Source organism: Peromyscus californicus, unplaced genomic scaffold, assembly GCF_007827085.1.
Source record: "Peromyscus californicus insignis strain IS unplaced genomic scaffold, ASM782708v3 Scaffold_10__1_contigs__length_136768540, whole genome shotgun sequence".
NCBI lineage: Eukaryota > Metazoa > Chordata > Mammalia > Rodentia > Cricetidae > Peromyscus > Peromyscus californicus.
In genome coordinates, this window is record NW_026294391.1 from 41,668,753 (window position 1) to 41,689,907 (window position 21,155).

The following is a 21,155-nucleotide window of genomic DNA, read 5'->3' on the forward strand; positions in this document are numbered from 1 at the left end:
TCAAACAAAAAAAATGAACAACAAAAGACCTCTTTAGAGTTTCAAATTTTGCTTCAATTGATCTAAATTGCTAGAACTCCATGCCAGTGGGTGTCCGGGCCTCACTTAAAATCTTCACAGAGCCACAAGGAACAGTGGTTACCATGGTGTTGACTCTGCGAAGCCTTCATTGTGTATAGATAACCAATGTATTTGGCAGAGCCTCTGGTTTTCAAGCGGATATAACCATAACTCATGGAAAAGGTGACTTTTGAAAAAACATTCTCAAAATGTCCCTGAGTTAAGTCCCTGTTTGTTGTCCAAAACGTTTAATTAGTCAAATAGGTACTTATAATTGGGGACAGGTACCTTCTGGCCTGTTATTTAGGAAGGGGATATCAAATATTAGATTTAGTAAGAATGTACTATCTATTTAAAAATAATTTTAAGTGAATTCTTTTAGACTTTGACACAATGTATTTAGAACATACCCCTTCACCTCCTACTCTTCCCACAAGCTGAACCCTCCCATCCCTTCCCTCCAATCATTGAAATTACATCTTTTGTTGTAGCTGGAGTTTTCCTGCCTGGCCCACAGTCAGGGCAAATCTCTCTCACCTGCCAGTCCCACAGCCGCTCAGACCCAACCAAGTAAACACAGAGACTTATATTGCTTACAAACTGTATGGCCATGGCAGGCTTCTTGCTAACTGTTCTTACAGCTTAAATTAATCCATTTCTATAAATCTATACCTTGCCACGTGACTCGTGGCTTACCGGCATCTTCATGTGCTGTTTGTCATCGCGGCGGCTGGCAGTGACTCTGACTCAGCCTTCCACTTCCCAGCTTTATTCTCCTCCTTGTCCCGCCTATACTTCCTGCCTAGCCAATGGCCAATCAATGTTTTATTTATTGACCAATCAGAGCAACACATTTGACATACAGAACATCCCACAGCATTTTGTTCTTTTCTTTCCACATCAAATACAGTACATAATGTCTGGCTACTGCTCTTAAAATTGTGACCTGCTTTGCTATGTGGTCATCCTTCATAGATCACATCATTAGCAAAAAATTTTTTAAAAGACTATCTCCCAGCAGTCATCAAATACTAATAGCTCCTCAGCTAATGATGGAATTGTATATCAACCTTACCACCCTCTATATTGAGATGTTTGTCTTTCTGGAACATACACAGGTCTTGTGCATGCTATTGCAATCCGTGTGAGTTTGTATGTGCATTGATCTATTGTGTCAGGAAATCACTGTTTCCTTGAAGTGATCCACCAACTCTGGAACATAAAATCTTTCTGCCTCCTCTTTGGCAAAGATCCCTGAACCTCAGAGTGATATATGTCTAATTTGTTGTCTGCACATTGACCAGTTAGGAGCTCTCTGTTTTAATTGCCATTTACTGTAAGGACAATATTCTCTGATGAGGGTTTGAGAAATGCTCCAATCTATGAGTATAGCAGTAAGTTATTAGGTATTATTTTAATACTTTGTCCATTTAACAGAGTAGTAAATAATATTGGGTTCTTCCCTATGAACAGTTTGTTGATGAAAAACGAGAAATATCTGAACCATGAAATTTCACAGTTTCATATTTCACACCTCTAAAAGTGTTCTGCAGTTTCTTTAGTATAGAAACTATTTCTTTCTGTACTTAAAATAGCTTTCTTTTTTAAAATTTTTTTTTGGTAATGGTTGGGAATGCCATCAGAGCATGATTGCCCTATGAACAAAAAAGATCAATGTAAATTCTGTGCCTACTAGAAATCTTTCTTGAAAATTCCTTGACTATCTATTGTTATTCAATGAATTAAGTTGAGTTATTCATGGATCTATATATGGGAGTAGGCAATATTTTCTTTTTTATTTAATTTTTATTAATTGTTTTATTTATTTTACATACCAACCAGTTTCCCCTCCCTCCTGTCATCCTGTATCATCCCCTTCCCTCCTTTCTACCACCACCCCCATCCATTCATAGAAAGGGTATGGCTTCCCATTAGATTCAACAAAGCATAGCATATCAAATTGAAGCAGGACCAAGATTCTCCCCCCCTTGTATCAAGGCTGAGTGAGGCATCCCACCATAGGGCGTAGGTTCCAAAATGCCAGATTGTGATCCAGGAACATGTCTTGGTCCCACTGCTAGAGGCCACAAACAGACCAAGCTACACAACTTTCAGCCACATGCAGAGGGCTTAGGTTGGTTCCATACAGTCTTCCTAGCTGTCTGTATAGAGTCTGTGAGCTCCCATGACCCAGGTCCACTGTCTCTGTGGATTCCCCCTTCATGATCTTGATCCCCCTTGCTCATATAAACCCTCTTCCCTCTCTTCAACTTTACTCCCAGAGCTCAGCCCAGTGCTTGGCTGTGGATCTCTGCATCTGCTTCTATCAGTTATTGGATGAAGGTTTTATGATGACAATTAAGGTAGTCACAATCTGATTACAGGAGAGGGCCAGTTCAGGCACCTTTTCCACTATTGCTATGAGTCTTAGCAGATGTCATTCTTGTGGGTCCCTGGGAGTTTCCCTGGCACCAGGTTTCACCCTAAACTCATAATGACTCCCTCTATCAAGATATCTCTTTCATTGCTCTCTGTCTCTGGTCTCTGTCCCCCCCCCCAACTCAGCCTTCCTGACCCCTCATTTTCCCAACCCCCAGCCCTCCCCCTCTGACACCACTATTTACCCAGGAGATCTCATCTATTTCCTCTTCCCAGGGTGATTAATGTGTCTCTCTTAGGGTCCTCCTTGTTACCTAGCTTCTCTGGGGCTGTGGATTGTAGCCTGGTTATCATTTGCTTTATATCTAATATCTACTTATGAGTGAGTATATACCATGTTTGTCTATCTGAGTCTGGATTACTTCACTCAGGATGACTTTTTCTATTTCCATCCATTTGCCTTCAAATTTCATGATGTCATTGTTTTATACCACTGAGTAATACTCCATTGTGTGAATGTACCACATTTTCTTTATCCATTCTTCAGTTGAGGGGCATCTAGGTTGTTTCCAGGTTCTGTCTATTATGAACAATGGTGCTATGAACATAGTTGAGCAAATGTCCTTGTAGTAGGATTGAGCATCCTTTGTATATATGCCCAAGAGTGATATTGCTGGGTCTTGAGGTAGATTAATTCCCAATTTTCTGAGAAACAGCCATACTGATTTCCAAAGTGGCAGTACAAGATTGCACTCCCAGCAGCAGTTGAAGAGTGTTCCCCTTACTCAATATCCTCTCCAACATAAGCTGTCATCAGTGTTTTTTATCTTAGCCATTCTGAAAGGTGTAAGATGATATCTCAGAATCATTTTGATTTGCGTTTCCCTGATGACTAAGGATGTTGAGTGATTCCTTAAATGTTTTTTAGCTATTTGAGATTGGAAGTAGGCAATATTTTCTACAGACAATATAAAGCAATGGGAAATGAGACTACAGAAGGTAGTTCTAAAGGGTGAGTTTTATAGCTGTATGTGCATATTTTAGTTTCATATTGTTGAGACAAAGTATTTTTCTTTCAATGTTTTCAAATTGATTTAAAAAAAATTGAACTAAAGTAGTGAGAAGTGATTATACTAGAAATATTCCAGTGGCTTTCTGAATATTAGTCAATAATGGATTTTCCTCTTTTTAAGGTATGGCAGGGGATGGCAAGACTGAACTTGTTCAGGGTATGCTATGATGCTTGAAGGAAGATGTGTCTTAAATAAAGTACAGATGGTATAGGGTTAATAAGTCCATTAAGAATACATCAAATAGGATGTCATTAAAATGTTGGTCTTCCCAACTCAGCAGCCACCCAGGTACATATCCAGGGCTTTGAGCTGGCACACGCCAACATCTACTCTATGACCTACTGGAGTACATGAAGGGACTGGTACTGCAGAACCATGGCCACATGGTCTGCATGATTGGGGCAACAGTGGAATGACTGGGGGGTTTCCATGGGTGTCTGGGGGGGAAGCCTTGAACCTGACCAACAATAGCAAGGAAAACTATTTGGAAAAAAGGGTGAACTACATGATACACAGCAGCTCCCAGTGCCACTAAGAGGAATGAAGAGTTGATGGAGAGGCAAAGATGGAGGAGCACCATTTTGTTGTTGTTGTTGTTTTATTTGTTTGTTATTTTTGTTTGACTTGCTTGTGTTTTATTAAAATTGAGATTCTTATTTGCATTTATTTATTTTGTTATTTTTCTTTATCTTTGTCTTATTTTTATTATTTCTTTTTTAGTTTTCCTTTGGAGGGCACTATAAGTAGATGCGGGAGGATGGGTGGGATTGGGGTGCATGATGTGAAATTGCCAAATAATCAATAAAAAAATAAAGTTAAAAAATTTTGGTCATTATCTTATGAAAAACTAGAATGTCTTTAATATTTTATGAGTGAAGATAGTATACTATGACTTTAAAGAATTTTAATAATTTCCGTATAAAATGGATTCAGAGGATGTGGTTAAATTTCTGTCATAGATAATTGAAAACTGAGATTCTTATGTTTGTGAAATCATACAATGATGTTCAAAATGAAAATGTGAGTAGATTTTTATGAAAAGCTGAGTTTAGACAGGCTTTAGAGAAGAAAATAAGAAAGGGGCTGTTCATGGTAAGATTAAATCTATCCACATAGAAAGGAGAAGCAATTTTGCATAGTATTTGTACTTTTTTTTGTAAAGAAGCAAAGTTTGAGCTCCTATGAAAGCTAGAGAAAAAAAAAGTAGTTCAGAGCTTTGAGCACTTTGGAAAAATCCTTAAATACATCATGTTATGAGTCTAATTAAAGATGAAAAAATACTTATGACAGAATTAAGGTACACATTGTCATGGTATGGAATCTCTTCACAGTTCTGAAGACTCAGAAGTTCAAGTAGTTTATTTAGAAAGCATTCCCATGACATGTTAAGTACATACATAAGGAAAAGAATAAGGCCAATAGAAGATGATACATGAACAGGGCTAAGATAATTGTTGTGGACAACTGGGGTTCATTCCTACAGGGAGCCTTTGAGAGACCATGTCTAAAACATTCCATGATTGTTCACCTGAGTGCCATTGCTTCCAGGATGCTTAAGTACTACCTCTAACTTTCCCTCTTTAACACTAGTGAATCATTACCCTTTTAGTATTTCTGGTTTTTTTTCCTGTTCACTTGCAAATGAAAACCTGCAGGCAGAGACTACGAATTTGATTTTGAGGAAAAACAGACAAACAGAAACAAACATATACCCCCCCCCAAAAAATAAAATCTTGAAACATACATTCCTAAGACATTCTGCTATTGAGCCTGAAGAAATGTTGATAGGAATACAAGATGATTCACTGGACTCTAATGAGTAATGAACTGACAATAGCCCAAAAGTATTGACTTAGTAGATATATTAGTAAAATAAAAATAAATTTAGTAAATAAATATAAATTAAGCAGTAGAGAACAAAGCTTTTTCTCTGCAAGTGAGAAGCTATATTTGAATAAAAATTGTAATTAAAAGATGAAACTTCATAAATGAACATATGGATTTTTAAAAGCTTAATAATATTCCATTGTATACATACCTACCATGTATCTTGATCCATTCATCTACTGAAGAACACTTAGTTTGACTCAATAGCATGAATTTGTTTAGAATCAATACTCCCAGGAAATTCAATGATCCCAGGAAAAATATACTTTGAAATAACTAGGTAGATGGTAATATTTTATTTTACTTTTTTATTTCACCAGAGTGACTAAATCAACACTGACTGTTTTTCATAGCTCATGTGCTGGTGATTTTATGTCAATTTGACAAAAGCTAAAGTCACCTGAGATGAGGAAACCCCTGCTGAGAAAAATAGCTCCATTAGATCTGGCTATAGGCAAGCCTGTAGGACGTTTTCTTAATTAGTGATTGATGTGGTAAGGCCCAGTCCATTGTGGGTAGTGCTACCTCTGGGTGGGTTTCCTGGGTTCTATAAGAAAGAAGGTTGAAAAAGCCATGTAGAACAAGCCAGTAACCAACAGTCCTCCATGGTATCTGTATTAGCTCCTGCCTGCAGAATCTTGCCCTGTTTTAATTCCTGTCCTGATATCCTTTGATAATGAGAAGTAATGTGGAAGCAAAGGCCAAATAAACCCTAAATTCCCCGAGTTGCTTTGGTCATTGTAGCTGAAGTTTTCCTGGTCCTTCCTGGACCACAGTCAGGACAAATCTCTCTCACCTGCCACTCCCGCAGCTGCTCAGACCCAAGTAAACATATAGAGGCTTATATTACTTATAAACTGTATGGCCGTAGCAGATTTCTTGCTATCTAGTTCTTCTCTTAAATTAACCCATTTCTATTAATCTATAAGTTGCCACATGGTTTGTGACTTACTGGTACTTTATATCTTACTTCTCATGGCAGAGGCGGCTGGCAGCATCTCCTGACTCAGCCTTCCACCTCCCAGAATTCTCCTCTCTCCTTATACCACCTACACTATACTTCCTGCCTGGCTACTGGCCAATCAGCACTTTATTTATCAATCAATCAGAGTAACACATTCACAGCATCCCCAGCAGGTCATGGTGTATCATCATAGCAATAATAACACTGATTGATTAAGAAAGAAATTGGAACATTGATAATCTCTTGAGTTATTTACAGTGTCAGTTGAAATATATATTTCAGTAAACTCAAGTCATGTTGAGATGTTTCAGAATGTAAAAGAAGAGTATTCACAAAAATATTGCTTTGTACTTCTTTATTGATAATAGAGACTTCTTTAAAGCATGGTCACCCAGTTTGACTTCCTGTGTTGTAACTGATTTCTTTTTAAGTTCATTGTAAACATATTTTTTAAAATAAGAGTCATTTGGAGAGGTAGTAATTTTTCAGGAAGCAAGACTTTCAAGCAGTGTCCAGGTAATGGGAGATACTTTACAGAAGATTGCTGCATTGAGTTGAATAAAATGGACTCCATGATCATGAGACTCTAGATCAAACTTGACTCCAAAGTTTATTTGAGTCTACTTAACTAGGGACATGTTGATGCTATTAACAATAATTGGAGCATTAGATTAGAAGGGATGTGGTAAATGTGAATAAATTCCTTTTTTGCTTTCTATACAGAAGAAAGAGATAATAAAGAAATAATGAGCCTTATTCTTTGCTCTCTTAGGTTGGATGTCGATATAACTGAACTTCACAGCTGGATTACTCGTTCAGAAGCTGTATTGCAGAGTCCTGAATTTGCAGTCTATCGAAAAGAAGGCAACATCTCAGACTTGAAAGAAAAAGTCAATGTACGTTCTGACTTATATCTTATGTTTCTTCCTATTTTGTGCTGCTCACGATTTCTTTTCTTTCAAATATCTGCATTATAGTCACCGTGATTGAAACAATATGGTAAGGTGATGTTTAATATATAAAATATTTTAGATATAAAGAAAAACCAAATATCAGCTTAGAAAAATCTTTTCAGATTCTGCTATGTGCTGGAAGGCTTTTTATATTCTTTAACTTAAGCAGTATTTATCTATAAGTAAAAACTTTAGACAATGTACCCATGTCTATTTCCCTTCATAGATTGTTCTAGAACTTAGAGAGTTTATAGAATAGTATAGTGTATAATAGAATAAAGTAGAGTAGTTAGGATGATAGAGACCTTGTTTATGCAGGCTCAAAATATTATTTTTATAGTAATCAGTACCTATCATGAATTATAACATACTAATCAGACCAAGATATTTATATATTGCATTGGCTCACCTAAAATGTGCACACTTTTTCAGTACTTACTTTTAGTAGCAGATAGTTAGCTATGTTTATTCCCTTCTGAGATTATATGGTTTGATCTTCACAACAGGACTTTTATTGCCTTAATAAGAGCTGTTCCACCTTCTTGGAAATTATTAGGACTTTGTTTCCTCAACTTCAGCAGTTACAAAACATTCAATTTTGGTAGGTAATTGAAAGTATTTTCCAAAAGACTTTCTTTTTCATTTGGCTTTTGGTTTTCCAAGACAAGGTTTCTCTATTTAACAGTCCTGGCTGTACTGGAATGTATTCTGTAGACCAGGCTGGCCTGGAACTCACAGAGATCTGCCTGCCTCTGCCTCCCGAATTTAAAGGCATGTGCCACCACCACCCAGCTCTAAAAGACTTTCTATAAATCAAGTTAAATAAAAGAAACAGGCTCCAAATAATGAATTTGATATAATTTACTTATAAGAATATCACTTGCAAGTGTATGCATTAGCATTTAAGTGATGACCTATGAAATCTATTTACATGATTGTAAATATAATATTACCTCACAAGTAACATTTCCATAGACTTGAAATGTTGGAGAATCACAACTCAACAAGATATTTTGATGAAATATTTAAGAATGTCCAAGAGAAAAGATAATTGGTATTAATTTTTAGAAGTCAACATGTATTCATATTTACAACTTAGTTACTTTGAATTTTTATTAGCTTTATGAGATATGATTTCATCAGCAGCATAATAGACTATGGTAAATAGTTTCACAAAATAAGAAATATATTTGTATTATTAATGTTATCATTTTAGAAATAAATTGAAGGATAATATATAAAAATAGCAACTTAGCTAAAGTGTCTTACTTTAAAATATAAGTATTTTAAGGTACATTTTCTTATATGATTTTAAAATAATTTTTAAATAAGAATTTTAGTTCTTCTTTGAAAATTTCTTAATTTTACAGAGTACATTTCCTCAACTTCTCATCATCATGTTACTCTATCACCCTCCCAATTAAATATCCTCTTTGAATTGTTATAAATACACTCCTAAACCTAACTTGTGCAGCCAGTATGGGCATGATCTGGGACCATCCAATGGAGCATGGGCAGTCTACCTGCAGCCAGGTTCCTAAAGGAGAATGACTCTCTCTCTTTCAGTAACCATCAATTGCTAATAGCTCCACTGCTAAGTATGGGGACTTGGTAGCCCCTCCCCTGGCCATGCTGTAATTTTGAATTGCTTAATCTTACATGGGTAACCACAGATGCTGTGAATTCATCTATGTGAAAGCCATGTTAGGTCAAGAATTCTACATTTCACTGCTCTCTCTTATTCATCCATCAGCTCTTACATTCTTTCTGCTCACTTATCTGTGAGGATCCCCGAGCCTTATGTGGGGGAATATTCATATAGATGATTTACAGCTCAGAACTCATGGTTCTTTAAAGTTGACACTTTAACCAGTTATGCATCTCGGCCTTAACCACTACTCAATCCATAAAAAAAGGTTCTGTAACCGAAGTTGAGAACAACATAAATCTATTTGTAAAAAATACATAATTAGATGGCAGTTTGGCAGCATGATCATTTAACATAACACCAATAGTATGTTCTACCCCAGAGACCATGATTTTCCAGGCTTTGAGTAGGTTTACAGTAGGAGACATGAAATTCTTACTGTGGAACAGGCCTTGTGTCCAATCAGGAAGCATTTGGCTTCTTCTGTAGCCATCATTCCACTATTACACCAGTGGGCAAAATTTGCCAGTCACTTGAAGTTACAGGTTGACCACATGCATAAAATTTTCTGGCACTATGTAATTTAGGCCACACTGTAAGCCAGTTGATTTTCCTATGTGCTATATATAAAGTGAGTAGGATTTTCAGCAATAGGGTCTTACCTTCTTGTTATTATGGACACAACTAAGATAAATGGCAAAAGTTTGTGTTGTTTAGATGCCTCTTGGCCTCCCTGATCATTTACTCATGGGAGCTATATGTGCCTGGCACTGAGAATTTCAGTTAGTAACTATGTCTTTTGGGAACAGCATTGACTACCCATGAAAGGTACTTTTGTTCAAACTCCATATATGTATTGTCTGCTTTTTATGGCTTACCAACTGGAGGATTTCTATAAGAATTCTTCATACACTTTTTAGTTAACCCATTCTGTAGCCCTTGTTCTCCTCTATCACCTTGCTCAGATCCAAATTTAAACCTTTAGAGTATCCTGCATTTTCTTGCATATAACCTGTGATTGCTTCTTCCTAACTGGGGCTTGAAATCATGAGTAAGTATGGGGACTTGGTAGACTCTGTGAGTAGAAAATTATCCAGAAAGATTATCCTCTAAGTTTCAGAGTTCATATGATATATTCAACCACATATGTATGAATGACCTTAGTAATTGTATTAGTTAATTGAAGTTTTTATTGATTTGATTGTATAGTTATCTGTGTATAATTTTATGTCTGTTTCTTAAAATGGTTTTGATCAAGCATGAAAATGGCGTCCCACACACAATTTGGGGAACATAAATTCAAAATTTCTTCTTGTCATTGGGCCACTTAAAAGCAAATGTCAAAAAGATCAGCAATGTCAGCATGATACATTAAAAGTACTAAAAATGTACAATATTCTATAAGTGGTTTTCTGATGCTTTCTGAATCATGTTTATAAAGTTTACCTTTCATTTTCAAAAATAACATCATTCTTAATTGCTTGCTAAAATAGGACACGAAGTGATGTGTCTAGAAATTTCCTTCAAGCTAAATATAATGTATATGTATTAAAGACCCTTGAGAGAACTGATGACGGATATTCAGCTCAGGTGTACATTAATTTTCTTAATTTCTTCACTTGTCAGTTTATATAAGTTATTTTGAACTCATGAGAGGCCCTTCTCATGAAAGTGACTGGTATTAATTTACCTATAGATATCTATTTAAAATGATGAAACTCTATTTGCTTTTTTATTCTTTTGCTGAATTTTTCCATTCCTTTATACGTAAAGTTGTTTTATTTATATTTATTTTGATTAACTTTTTTATTGACTCATTGGGAATTTCACATCATGCACCCCAATCCCACTCATTTCTCAGTCCCTCCATGGCTTCCTTTCACTCTTATTTTTCATGAAGTTCTCTTCTCCCTCAACTTACTACTATGTATTATGCATTTTGACATATCCTGTCACTTCTTCCAATGCACTACTTTCAGAGGCAGTTTCTCAAACTTGGCCCTTTATTTTTATTCTAGAAATTTCTATCTTCATTCACATTAAAATAGCATCTAAGGGTATAAAGAATTGGCTCAGTGGTTAAGAACACTCCCTACTCTTGCAGAATAACTGTTACTGTTCCCAAAACCCACATGATCATGCAACACTACCTGTAATTCTCATTCTAAGGGACCTTATACCTTCTGATTTCTGTGGAAACCTGGCATGCAGGTGGTTCACATACATACACCTGCACAAAACACATAAAATAAAATAAATCCTAATAACATCTAAGCTGTAAGTATTCTCAGATATATATATCTTCCTCTCATATATTTTTCCTAAAAGTCCAGAGCAATAAATCTAATTAGGTGGGTAAAACCTGATTATATAGTATGCACAGTCAATGGGATGACATGTGATGTCCATCATTAGATGTACTTTGTTATTTTGTGTATAAGCTTAGGATTTTATTTAAAAGATAAAGAAACTACTAGACAAATTTACCAGAATCTTTGGTTGGAAACTTAAAATAAAAGTGATTACCTCCCTATCCTACTTTTATTCATTCTCTTTTATTTCCCCTTAACCAGATGCTGAACAGAAAATTAGCCCATCTGGATGTTGGTTTCTGGTCTCTTACTAGATATTTAAAACTGTAGAATTTCTCTGCAATCCTATATGACAGTGAGAATTATACCTAACAAGAACCTGTGCATTCATTTGCATAATGTGACAATCTATTAGTTGGTCCACCTTGCTATTATCATTATATTCCTTTCAAAGTTTTCATAGCAACTTTGCTAAACCAGATTTACTATGATTTCCATGTAATCCTGATATGTTTCCATTTATAGTAATTTGAAAAACCCAAGCAGCAGCAGTAGCTATGTTGGCTTTTGAGTTAGATCTTTGAGGTCTTAGATGCTCCTATGCTGGGACTTGGTGCCCGTCTATGATTTTTTTTTTATCACCGTTGAATACTTTCTAAGAATTCCATGACTAGAGAAGGCCACTGAATCTAATTATTTCTTAGTATCAGTAGCTACAAGCTACCCTAAGCAATCAAGCATCCCTCATCTTCACTGATATGCCCAAGTATTCATTAGAAAAAAATCATAGTTTTCATCATTCTACTTTCTTCATGAGATTTGAAAAAGTAAGAAAACTGAATATCAATTACTCCTAGTGCCTCATACTATCAATTAAACAAAATGCAATCACAATTCACTTACTCCTCATCATCTACCTCTAGTTCCAATTTAATATTAACCACCTTGAAATTGTTTTCAGATGCTCATTTTGCATGTTACTTGCCATGTCTCTTTTAAAAAATAAAAAAGCATCCTAACATAGTTAGTGTGCTGGTCTATTCCTATTGGTCTTTGGATGAAAAGTTTTGGCAAGGTCAACATCTCCCAGGTGCTTTCATGATGCCTAGGCAGGATCTGTTCCCATTTTAATTGTCCAAATGATTTAGAGCCATTAACATAGAGATCTAATTGTTGGTTTATAGAAATTGGGACATGGACCTTACTTCTGTGTTTGTTTAGTCTATGCTGGTCTGTTTATTGAATTTATTTTAGTTTACTAAAGCTAAGAAAGAAATTAGTATTTAAACCAATAAAGGCTTATCTGTACAAAGAAATTATTTCTAAAGCTACACAGGTTATGTAAATACAAGCTCTTTTACAGATATGAAAGATGCTACAGCTTCTGAATAAACATTTGAGCAGATAAATTAGGTCTTTGTCGAAGTACAAAACTTTATTATGGAATGCTAAGTGAATAGAAAATTAATTGCTTCTAAAGAGAAGATAGGGCCATTGGGAATCTGGAACTTACTTTCACATTATTACAGAAAATGCATTGATAAAAGAAAAAAAAAGTTTTCAGAAAAGCCAATAAGGAAGGAGAAACAAATGTCATGAATTTTAAGTTGCTTATTAATCAGTAAACTTATCTTTATGTGTAATTTTTATATTATTTTATTCTTCTATTATATTCTTTATTTCATAATGTGCAGATACCTTTTGTTTTGCACACTGAGTTATGCATTGTAGAATTTATAATTTCCTGATTATCTCTTAGGAACTTTTATGAGCCTATATTTTATTTTACATTATTGGTAGAATGGTTCACAGTGCCTTTTGGATTCCTATATTTTTGACTTGAAATTTTATCCATTATAGTAAATAATTTAGCATCTATTTTAAATATAGGACAATGTTAAACAAAGCATTTACTATTCTGTATGTCAAGAAATGGTTCAAAACTATGCTATTGTAATATAAAAGTGATTTTAATATTAAAATAATTATATATATGTATACACACAGATCAAGCATATGAAAAGTTGCATACAAAAAGCAGAACTTATTTTCCAGAGAAAAACAACTAGATAAAAATAATAATGAGGGGGGATATGTTTTCATAAACAATATGGCCCAAAAGGTATACTTATCACATCTGTGCTTTATAGAAGAAAGTAAAAAATTTGTAAATTTTCTAAAAGTCATTCTGCATGGTAGCTTTTATTATACACTAAATTTATGTCTAGTGGTATTCTAGAGATTGGTGTTAGCTTATGCAAGGAAACATGAAGATATTTGGAATCATATAGTTTATAACTCAGCAAGGAAGATATACATTTATAAAATAAATGCTGTTGGTGATACATGTCATAGAGAAAAGTAGAGAAGAAATGAGAGTTAGGTAGTCATTGTGTGTATGTCTGTGTTTCTATTTTTTTGGTGTGTGTGTGTGTGTGTGTGTGTGTGTGTGTGTGTGTGTGTGTGTGTGTGTGTATCGTGTCCGTGTGTCAGCGTGACAGAAGATTCAGTGCATATTTCTGAAGTAAGAACGTGCTTGTTGTATCTGGTATCAGGAAGTATGTTCCTGAGGCAAAATAATCAATAGCTTTAGTGATAGGAAACAAATTCTAAAAGTTTAAAGAGTTTAATATTTGGCAGGGCTTGAGCATTTACAGTGCTATAGAGTGTTGAGCTTGGTCCTTAATGTGACTGACTTTTCCAACTACCTTGAAAACATATTATCATATCTATCTATCTATCTATCTATCTATCTATCTATCTATCTATATCCTTTAATGGTATATATGTTTTGTATTTTGAAGCATTTCACATGGAACCCAGGCTTTGCATATGCTAGATAAGCATTCATCAATGAACTACATCCCTAGCCTTTAATATTAAACTTCAAAACATACATCTATCTTAGAAATATCTACTTTGACTATTATAGTAATAATGAAAATAGTAATAATAATCTTTTATCTGAATATGATTTGATATTAAAGCTAAGAGGAGATAGATGGATGGATAGGTAGATAGATAGATAGATAGATAGATAGATAGATAGATAGATAGATAGATAGATAGATATAGAGAGTGTATTTGTGTCAATGGGGATTACTTATGCTGATATGGATTAAACTGAGGACATTAACACCTGCTAGACAAATATTCTTATACTAAGCTTTCCTAGTCCAAAACAAATAAGATTTTCTGATTTCTAAATGTGGAGTTTTTGTGGAAAAAAGAACAGAAGAAATATATTTAGCTCATGAAAAGATATTTATTTATTTATTTTATTAAGAAAATATTTTCATTCATTTTACACACCAATCAAAGATCCTCCTCTTCCCTCCTCTGCCCCCCCCCAGCCTCCCCTCCCAACCCATCTCCCACTCCCTCCCACAAGAAGGCGAGGCCTCCCATGTGGAGGCACATTCAGTAGAGGTAAATCCAATCCCTTCCCCCGCCTCAAGGCTGCACAAGGTGTCGCATTATAGGTAATGGGCTCCACAAAGCCCTGTCATGCACCTGGGATGAATTCTGATCCTACCGCCAGGGGGCCTCCCAAGCAGATCAAGCTACACAACTGTCTTACCATGCAAAGGGCCTAGTCCAGTCCCATGTAGGCTCCATAGCCATTGATCCAACTTTCATGAGCTCCCTCTAGTTTGGTTTGATCATCCCTGCATGTTTCCCCATCATGATCCTGATGCACTTGCTCATCGAATCCCTCTTCTCTCTCATTGACTGGACTCCTGGAGCTTTGTCTAGTGATTGGCTGTGGATCTCTGCATCTGCTTCCATTAGTCATTGGAGAAAAGTTCTGTGATGACAGTTAGGATATTCACTGGTCTGATCTCTGGGGCAAGCCTCTCCAATATTGCTGGAATCATGAAAAGATTTTTGAGATTTGACCTGATTAAGTTCAGTTAAGTTAAGTACATTTGATGCTTGAAAACTAAAGCTCAAGGAGATGGACAGGAATAAGGAAGTAATATCAGGGTGTAGATGTATCCAACCTTCTTATTAAATAAGAAACACAGAAGCAATGCAAAGAAGAAAGCCAAGAGGTCAGAGCTAAGAGCTAAAACCTTACCCTTCCTCCTGCAGTGGTCCTACCTCTCCGAACCAGAGCTACCCCTGTGTTAAAGTCTTTATATAGAGTTCCTGTCCTGCCTTCTCATTGGTTGTAAACCCAACCACATGACCGCCTCCTCACGGCCTGTCTGCATAGGCCTCCAGGTTTTCCATGATTGGTATTAAGATTAAAGGCATGTGTATCCAATAATGGCTGTATCCCTGAACACACAGAGACTTACCCAGCTCTGCCTACCAAGTGCTGGAATTACAAGCGTACGCTACCACTGCCCTGCTTTCCTATGGCTTGCTAATAGCTCTGACCCCCAGGCAACTTTATTTATTAACATACAAATAACATTTTAATACAAATAAAATATCACCATATCAGGGACAGTTGCTCTTGAAGTCAGAGGAAAGTTATGCATATTACTAATCCACAAATCAAAACAGTAATTACTTTCATGAGGAAAAAGGAATTCCATAGTTTAATTATGATCATAAGTAAACTGAGACCTGAAAGTCAGCTATGTCCTGCTATACCTGGGTGGGCATTGCTGACCTTGATAGTGACAATTTTGATAGGCTGAGTAAGGCAATAGGTTACTTTGCTTTTGCTCTTGGTTTAATTGATTTGTGTTCTAGAGCATTTTAACTTCCTAACATAAACACATGGAAAGTCTTTGTATTCCTTCTCAAAACACAATACCTTTAAAAAAATCTGTGAATCCAATTCCAGTTACTGTAGCTGGAGATTTCTCCAGTCCCACCGGGCCTCACAGCCACTCAGACCCAAGAAAACACACAGAGAATTATATTACTTATATACTGTGTGGCCATGGCAGGCTTCTTGCTATCTAGTTCTTCTATCTTAAATTAAGCTATTTCTATTAATCTATAAGTTGTCACATGGCTTGTGGCTTACTGGTACTTTGCATCTTACTTCTCATGGCAGTGGCGGCTGGCAGCATCTCCTGAATCAGCCTTCCACTTTTCTCCACCTTCTTTATCCTGCCTATACTATACTTCCTGCCTGGCTACTGTCCAATCAGTGTTTTATTTATCAATCAATCAATCAGAGAAACACATTCACAGCATACAGAAAGACATCCCCAGTACAGCACTGTTACCTCTAGACATTATATTGGTTAGTGTGCGGTATAGGCTCTTAACATTTCTCTGTTCTTTATGCATGTCTCTCCAAGAAATTGGAATATGGTAAACTATTAGGAATTACTGATCCCAAGTACCTTAATATAAAAATCTATATATCTGAGGGAGAATGCATATGTACTCATATTCCAAGAGAATTAAATTTCAGTGATGCTTAGTAAACTTCATTAACACTTTTTTCTTTTCTTTGATATTTTAATATTTTTGTACAGTATATTTTGATCATGTTTTTTCTCCCTTAACTTCTAATGTGGAGATTGCTAACATAGTCTCATATGCAAGATAATCTACTCAGCTCTTGGGCCGGTGCTCTTCTATTTCAAGATGATTGAGGTCATCATAAATTAAAATGAGTCCATATTGTGTTTTGTTTAATTTAGTCCTAGTGTTTCACTCAGATTAATAGTTCCTATTATCCTATTTTATTAAGAAAAAATCTTACATTGGAGACTATCTGAAGAGTCTCATTTAGTCTGCTAAGAAGCTCTTTGCTATTGCTAGTTAGGAGAGGCAACTTTGAGATTCAGAACATTTGAATCACATTATTGAGTTTAAAAATAACCAAACTAGTATATAGCAGACAGAACTCTAAATGTTTCAACAAAAGAATTTGCGGAAGATGAAAAAAAATAAGATAGCAAGTGATAAATCAAACATGCAAATAAAAAATAAATACCAAAGATAAAAACTCATATCCATTAATTTTGTTACTTTCTTTACCATTCCATTTGTTACCCTTTGTGTTATTGTTTGTGATCAAACATCTACACCTGTGTGTGAAATTCAGTTTGGTGGACCCATCATTGTCTAGTCATGCTCCTTGTGCTTAACTTTCTCTTCACTATCCAATATTCCCTTCTAATATACTTTTATCTAAAAGCAGTACTTTGAACTCAAAATTGACAGGTGTACGAATAGTGCTAACAACTGCTTTTGTTGGGCTTTTATCTCTCTATATATGCATAAGTTGCTTTTGGCCATATAGTGTGCCTCTCATAAATGGATCCAGCAATTGAACTATATCAGATGTTTGTTACCAGTGACTGACAGTGTCATATATTTCTTCTCATACCTTGGTGCCCATGCTGAATTAATAATCTTTACTATGAGTTGTGTTCTGGTATACTCAGGCCTATTAAGTGGATTATCAGTGAAATATTCCTAGAGGAAGCAGATTGTATTGAGAGAGTGCTGAATTTAAGGACAGAAGAAATTGTTTCATCTTTTAGACTTACACTTTTTCAATTTCTGTTCCTTTTGATTTGGCATGTAGTCTTATTGCTCATTAACTTGCATACAATAAGATACTATAATGCATTTTTCTTCTGTAACACAACTGTTGTGAAATGTGTTAGAAATAATATATATAAAATATAATTTATATACAGTATAGGGTACTTGAGTTTGGAATGGCAATACTGATACTTTCAAACGTTTCACAAACATGATTACCTTTCTTCCCTGTCAAAACAGGAGAGTAATAATGCTTATTCTATAGTTATTTGTTTTTGTGGTGATATTATTGTCTTTATTTATGTAAGAAGCACAGGAAAATGTGGTTATAAAAATGATACTTTATACCCAAATATTACTCCTGAGATATTCTAATATAAAGTTAACTCTAGATAACAAGCCTAATTGAGCATCTTATTAGACACTCAGAATAAAGAGATTATGATAATGACATTTAGAAAGGTATTATTAATATAGTTTATTTATTGAAATCTATATGGTGGTCTAATTCTTTTCTTTATATAATTTTTGTAAGAAAAGTAAAATATCAATATAGTCAAATAGGAAAGTACTATGACAATAAAACATAATGGAAACATTTTTTCTTTATGTATGAATGTGACTTTCTCTCTTTATCTCTCTCTCTCTCTCTCTCTCTCTCTCTCTCTCTCTCTCTCTCTCTCTGCTCCCCTCCCCCCGTGTGTTGAGGGGGCACATAAGTGAATGTCAGAGTAGGGGTTTGGATGAGTTTCATTCTCCATAATTTTCCTCCAAGGCAAATATCTTTCTCTAAACCACAGTTTGAATTTTCTCACCTAGAAGAGAATCTAGCAAGCCCTAACATTACTCTGATTTTTGCCCCTGTCAGAGCTTTTGTTATAGGTATGCCAAGGGAAGCCAAGTTTCCTATGTAGGTGCTGGAATCCAAACTCTGGTTCTTGTGGTTTCAGAGGAAGCTCTCTTAACCATGGAGAAAAACTCCATAGCCCTATAACTGAAACATTTAACACAAGGAACAACAGCTTATTGTTTATTGTCTTTTTTCACTTTATTGTACTTGAACATAAGATTTTTCCTTTTTCATATTTTATATATTATAATACAAGTAAGAATAATAAACCTCCTGTTTCTCATGATAGCTAATATTATATTATTACTTAGAATGTGTCCATTATTTCTCTCCAAATATTCTCAGAGTACATTATGAATAACTTTTCTTTTTTAGTGAAGAATGTAGTGAATTATTAGGAATCATGTGCCAATAAACTGCTAAACATAGGGAATTTGTCACACCAAACTTGAACAGTTGAGGAAAAGTGAATGCTAGAACTTTGTCTTTGATCTTAACCTTATGGAGATGCTAGGGTAACTGTTTTATTTTCTTGGACTTCTCAGGTCAATTGACAAGTCAGAACCTTTCATGTTTGTCCAATTCCCTTTTTATGAAACTGAATTTAAAGGCATCCTAGAGCTTTCTCTGTTAATTGGATAGGGATTCTGGGAACACAGACTCACAAAACAATGCAATTTATGTGTTGGGAAATTTTCAAGAGAAATCCAAGATATTAAAATGTGTCTTTTCACTTTCAAAGCTTTGCATTGAGGATATAAACCAGGGTTTTTCTTTGCTGCCTTTTGCTGCATAGTAGAAAATTTATATTTTTCTCATAGGTTGTAGGTATTTCAAATAATGCCAATGATAGGATTTTAGTTCACTCTTCATAGTTGATAATAATACATTGTATAGTAAATGATTTGCTTTGAAAAATCTGATCTAGAATATATTATTTGTGCATGGGTACCTATATGGGTATGAGTGTGCTCCTTAGTACGTATGACAGTCAAAGAACAACTTGCAGGAAGTAACTTGTGGGAATTCTATCACGTAGATCCCAGGGATTGAACTCAGGCTGTTAGGATGGCAGTGATCAGTTTTACTTGCTGAACTATCTTGCTGTCCCAGATAACATATTTTTCACAATAGTAATGTATAGCTTTAATTCCTTGTGTTTAAAGTTTTTATGTCTATATAGCTATTAGTAAATAAGCTATTTGGCAAATGCTAGTTTTGCTAATTTGAACGATTTTATAGTTATTGTTCAAAGGTTAATTCTGGTCACAAATAGTGAACAAATAGTTCAGAAAACTCTGTGCATACGAACCTTGATTTCCTTGGAAATGGGAGGATTTGAATATTGAATATTGTTGAGAAAACACCTCTAAGATTTACACAATGAGCTGATAAAATGAAGTATCATAAGGCTTGAAAAATCAGGTTGCAGTTATGATTACTGTGTAGACTCAGAACGTTTGTACTGAAATGCTCACCTTTGCTATCATGCTGCAGGCCATAGCACGAGAAAAATCCGAGAAGTTCAGAAAACTGCAAGATGCCAGCAGATCAGCTCAGGCCCTGGTGGAACAGATGGTGACTGGTAATTACATGAACTTGATTTAAATAATCTTCTTAGAGATTTGATAAACACTCAGGTTCATATTTATCAGCTAAATTGTATCAGACAAGCCCTTCTTGGACACAAATTTACATGAAAGGAAGTTTGTATTTTTATTATTATTTTTCTTTCATGCTAAGCAAATTATTGGGGGAAATTCAATTTGAGCTCATTGGTTGAAAATGAGTTGTGGTAGAATATTTAATAAATCTATTAGAGAGATTAATTTTAAGAAAACTGATAAAATTTATTAAAATAAGTTTAAGAAAACAGAGCTCTTCTGAGATTATTGTTTTTGGAAGCATATGAAGAATATTAAGTAAAGGCAATTATAATTAAAAAAATAATTTTACCAATATATTTTACAAATAACCTAAAATTTGGTGGAAGGATTCAGCCTAATACTACTAATATTCTCATGTTTTGTATGGTACCTTGTCTTATAAAAATATGTGTATTCTAAGTGAAACAAAAGCACAAATGTAGCATTGTAATTTTATCCTATTTTTAAAAATTACAATTATTCTTTGCTAATAACACCTGAAAAATCTATCTGTACAGAATATTGTAAAGTCATGTGAGCAATCTTTTTCTTTCAAATTGTCTTTTCTAAACTTGTATTCATTTGTAAATAAAAGTATTTTTATAAAAAATTTCAATGTAATTTGTGGACAAGTTTATTTTTATTTTGCAAGGGTCTATGATAAACAAATAAAACATAGTTTTATGTACATGTCAGCGTTTTTGAGAAACTGCCTAAATTCTGCATCATAACTTCTGTATATGAATTATTTTTAGTCTTAATTGCCATGTTGTCATTAATAAATTCAATTATCTTCATAGGAAATCAATTCATTTTCTTCTTTTAAACAGCCTCATAACTGTGTTAGCTTAAAAATAAAAAACAGGAAGACATGCCAGTTGAGAATTGAGTAAATCAATTATTATATATTTATAC

At 34.8% G+C, this 21,155-nt stretch overlaps 1 protein-coding gene across 10 annotated transcripts in view; it reads left to right on the forward strand.

The window, feature by feature from the left end:
• The window catches only part of Dmd (dystrophin), a 2,242,690-nt gene that overhangs the window by 863,341 nt on the left and 1,358,194 nt on the right, over positions 1-21,155 (forward strand). For all 10 annotated transcript variants that reach the window (XM_052732199.1, XM_052732319.1, XM_052732309.1 and 7 more), the window contains 2 exons: positions 7,136-7,259; positions 20,092-20,179. In XM_052732199.1, coding sequence (XP_052588159.1) covers positions 7,136-7,259; positions 20,092-20,179 — 212 coding nt within the window. The remainder of the gene's footprint in view (positions 1-7,135; positions 7,260-20,091; positions 20,180-21,155) is intronic.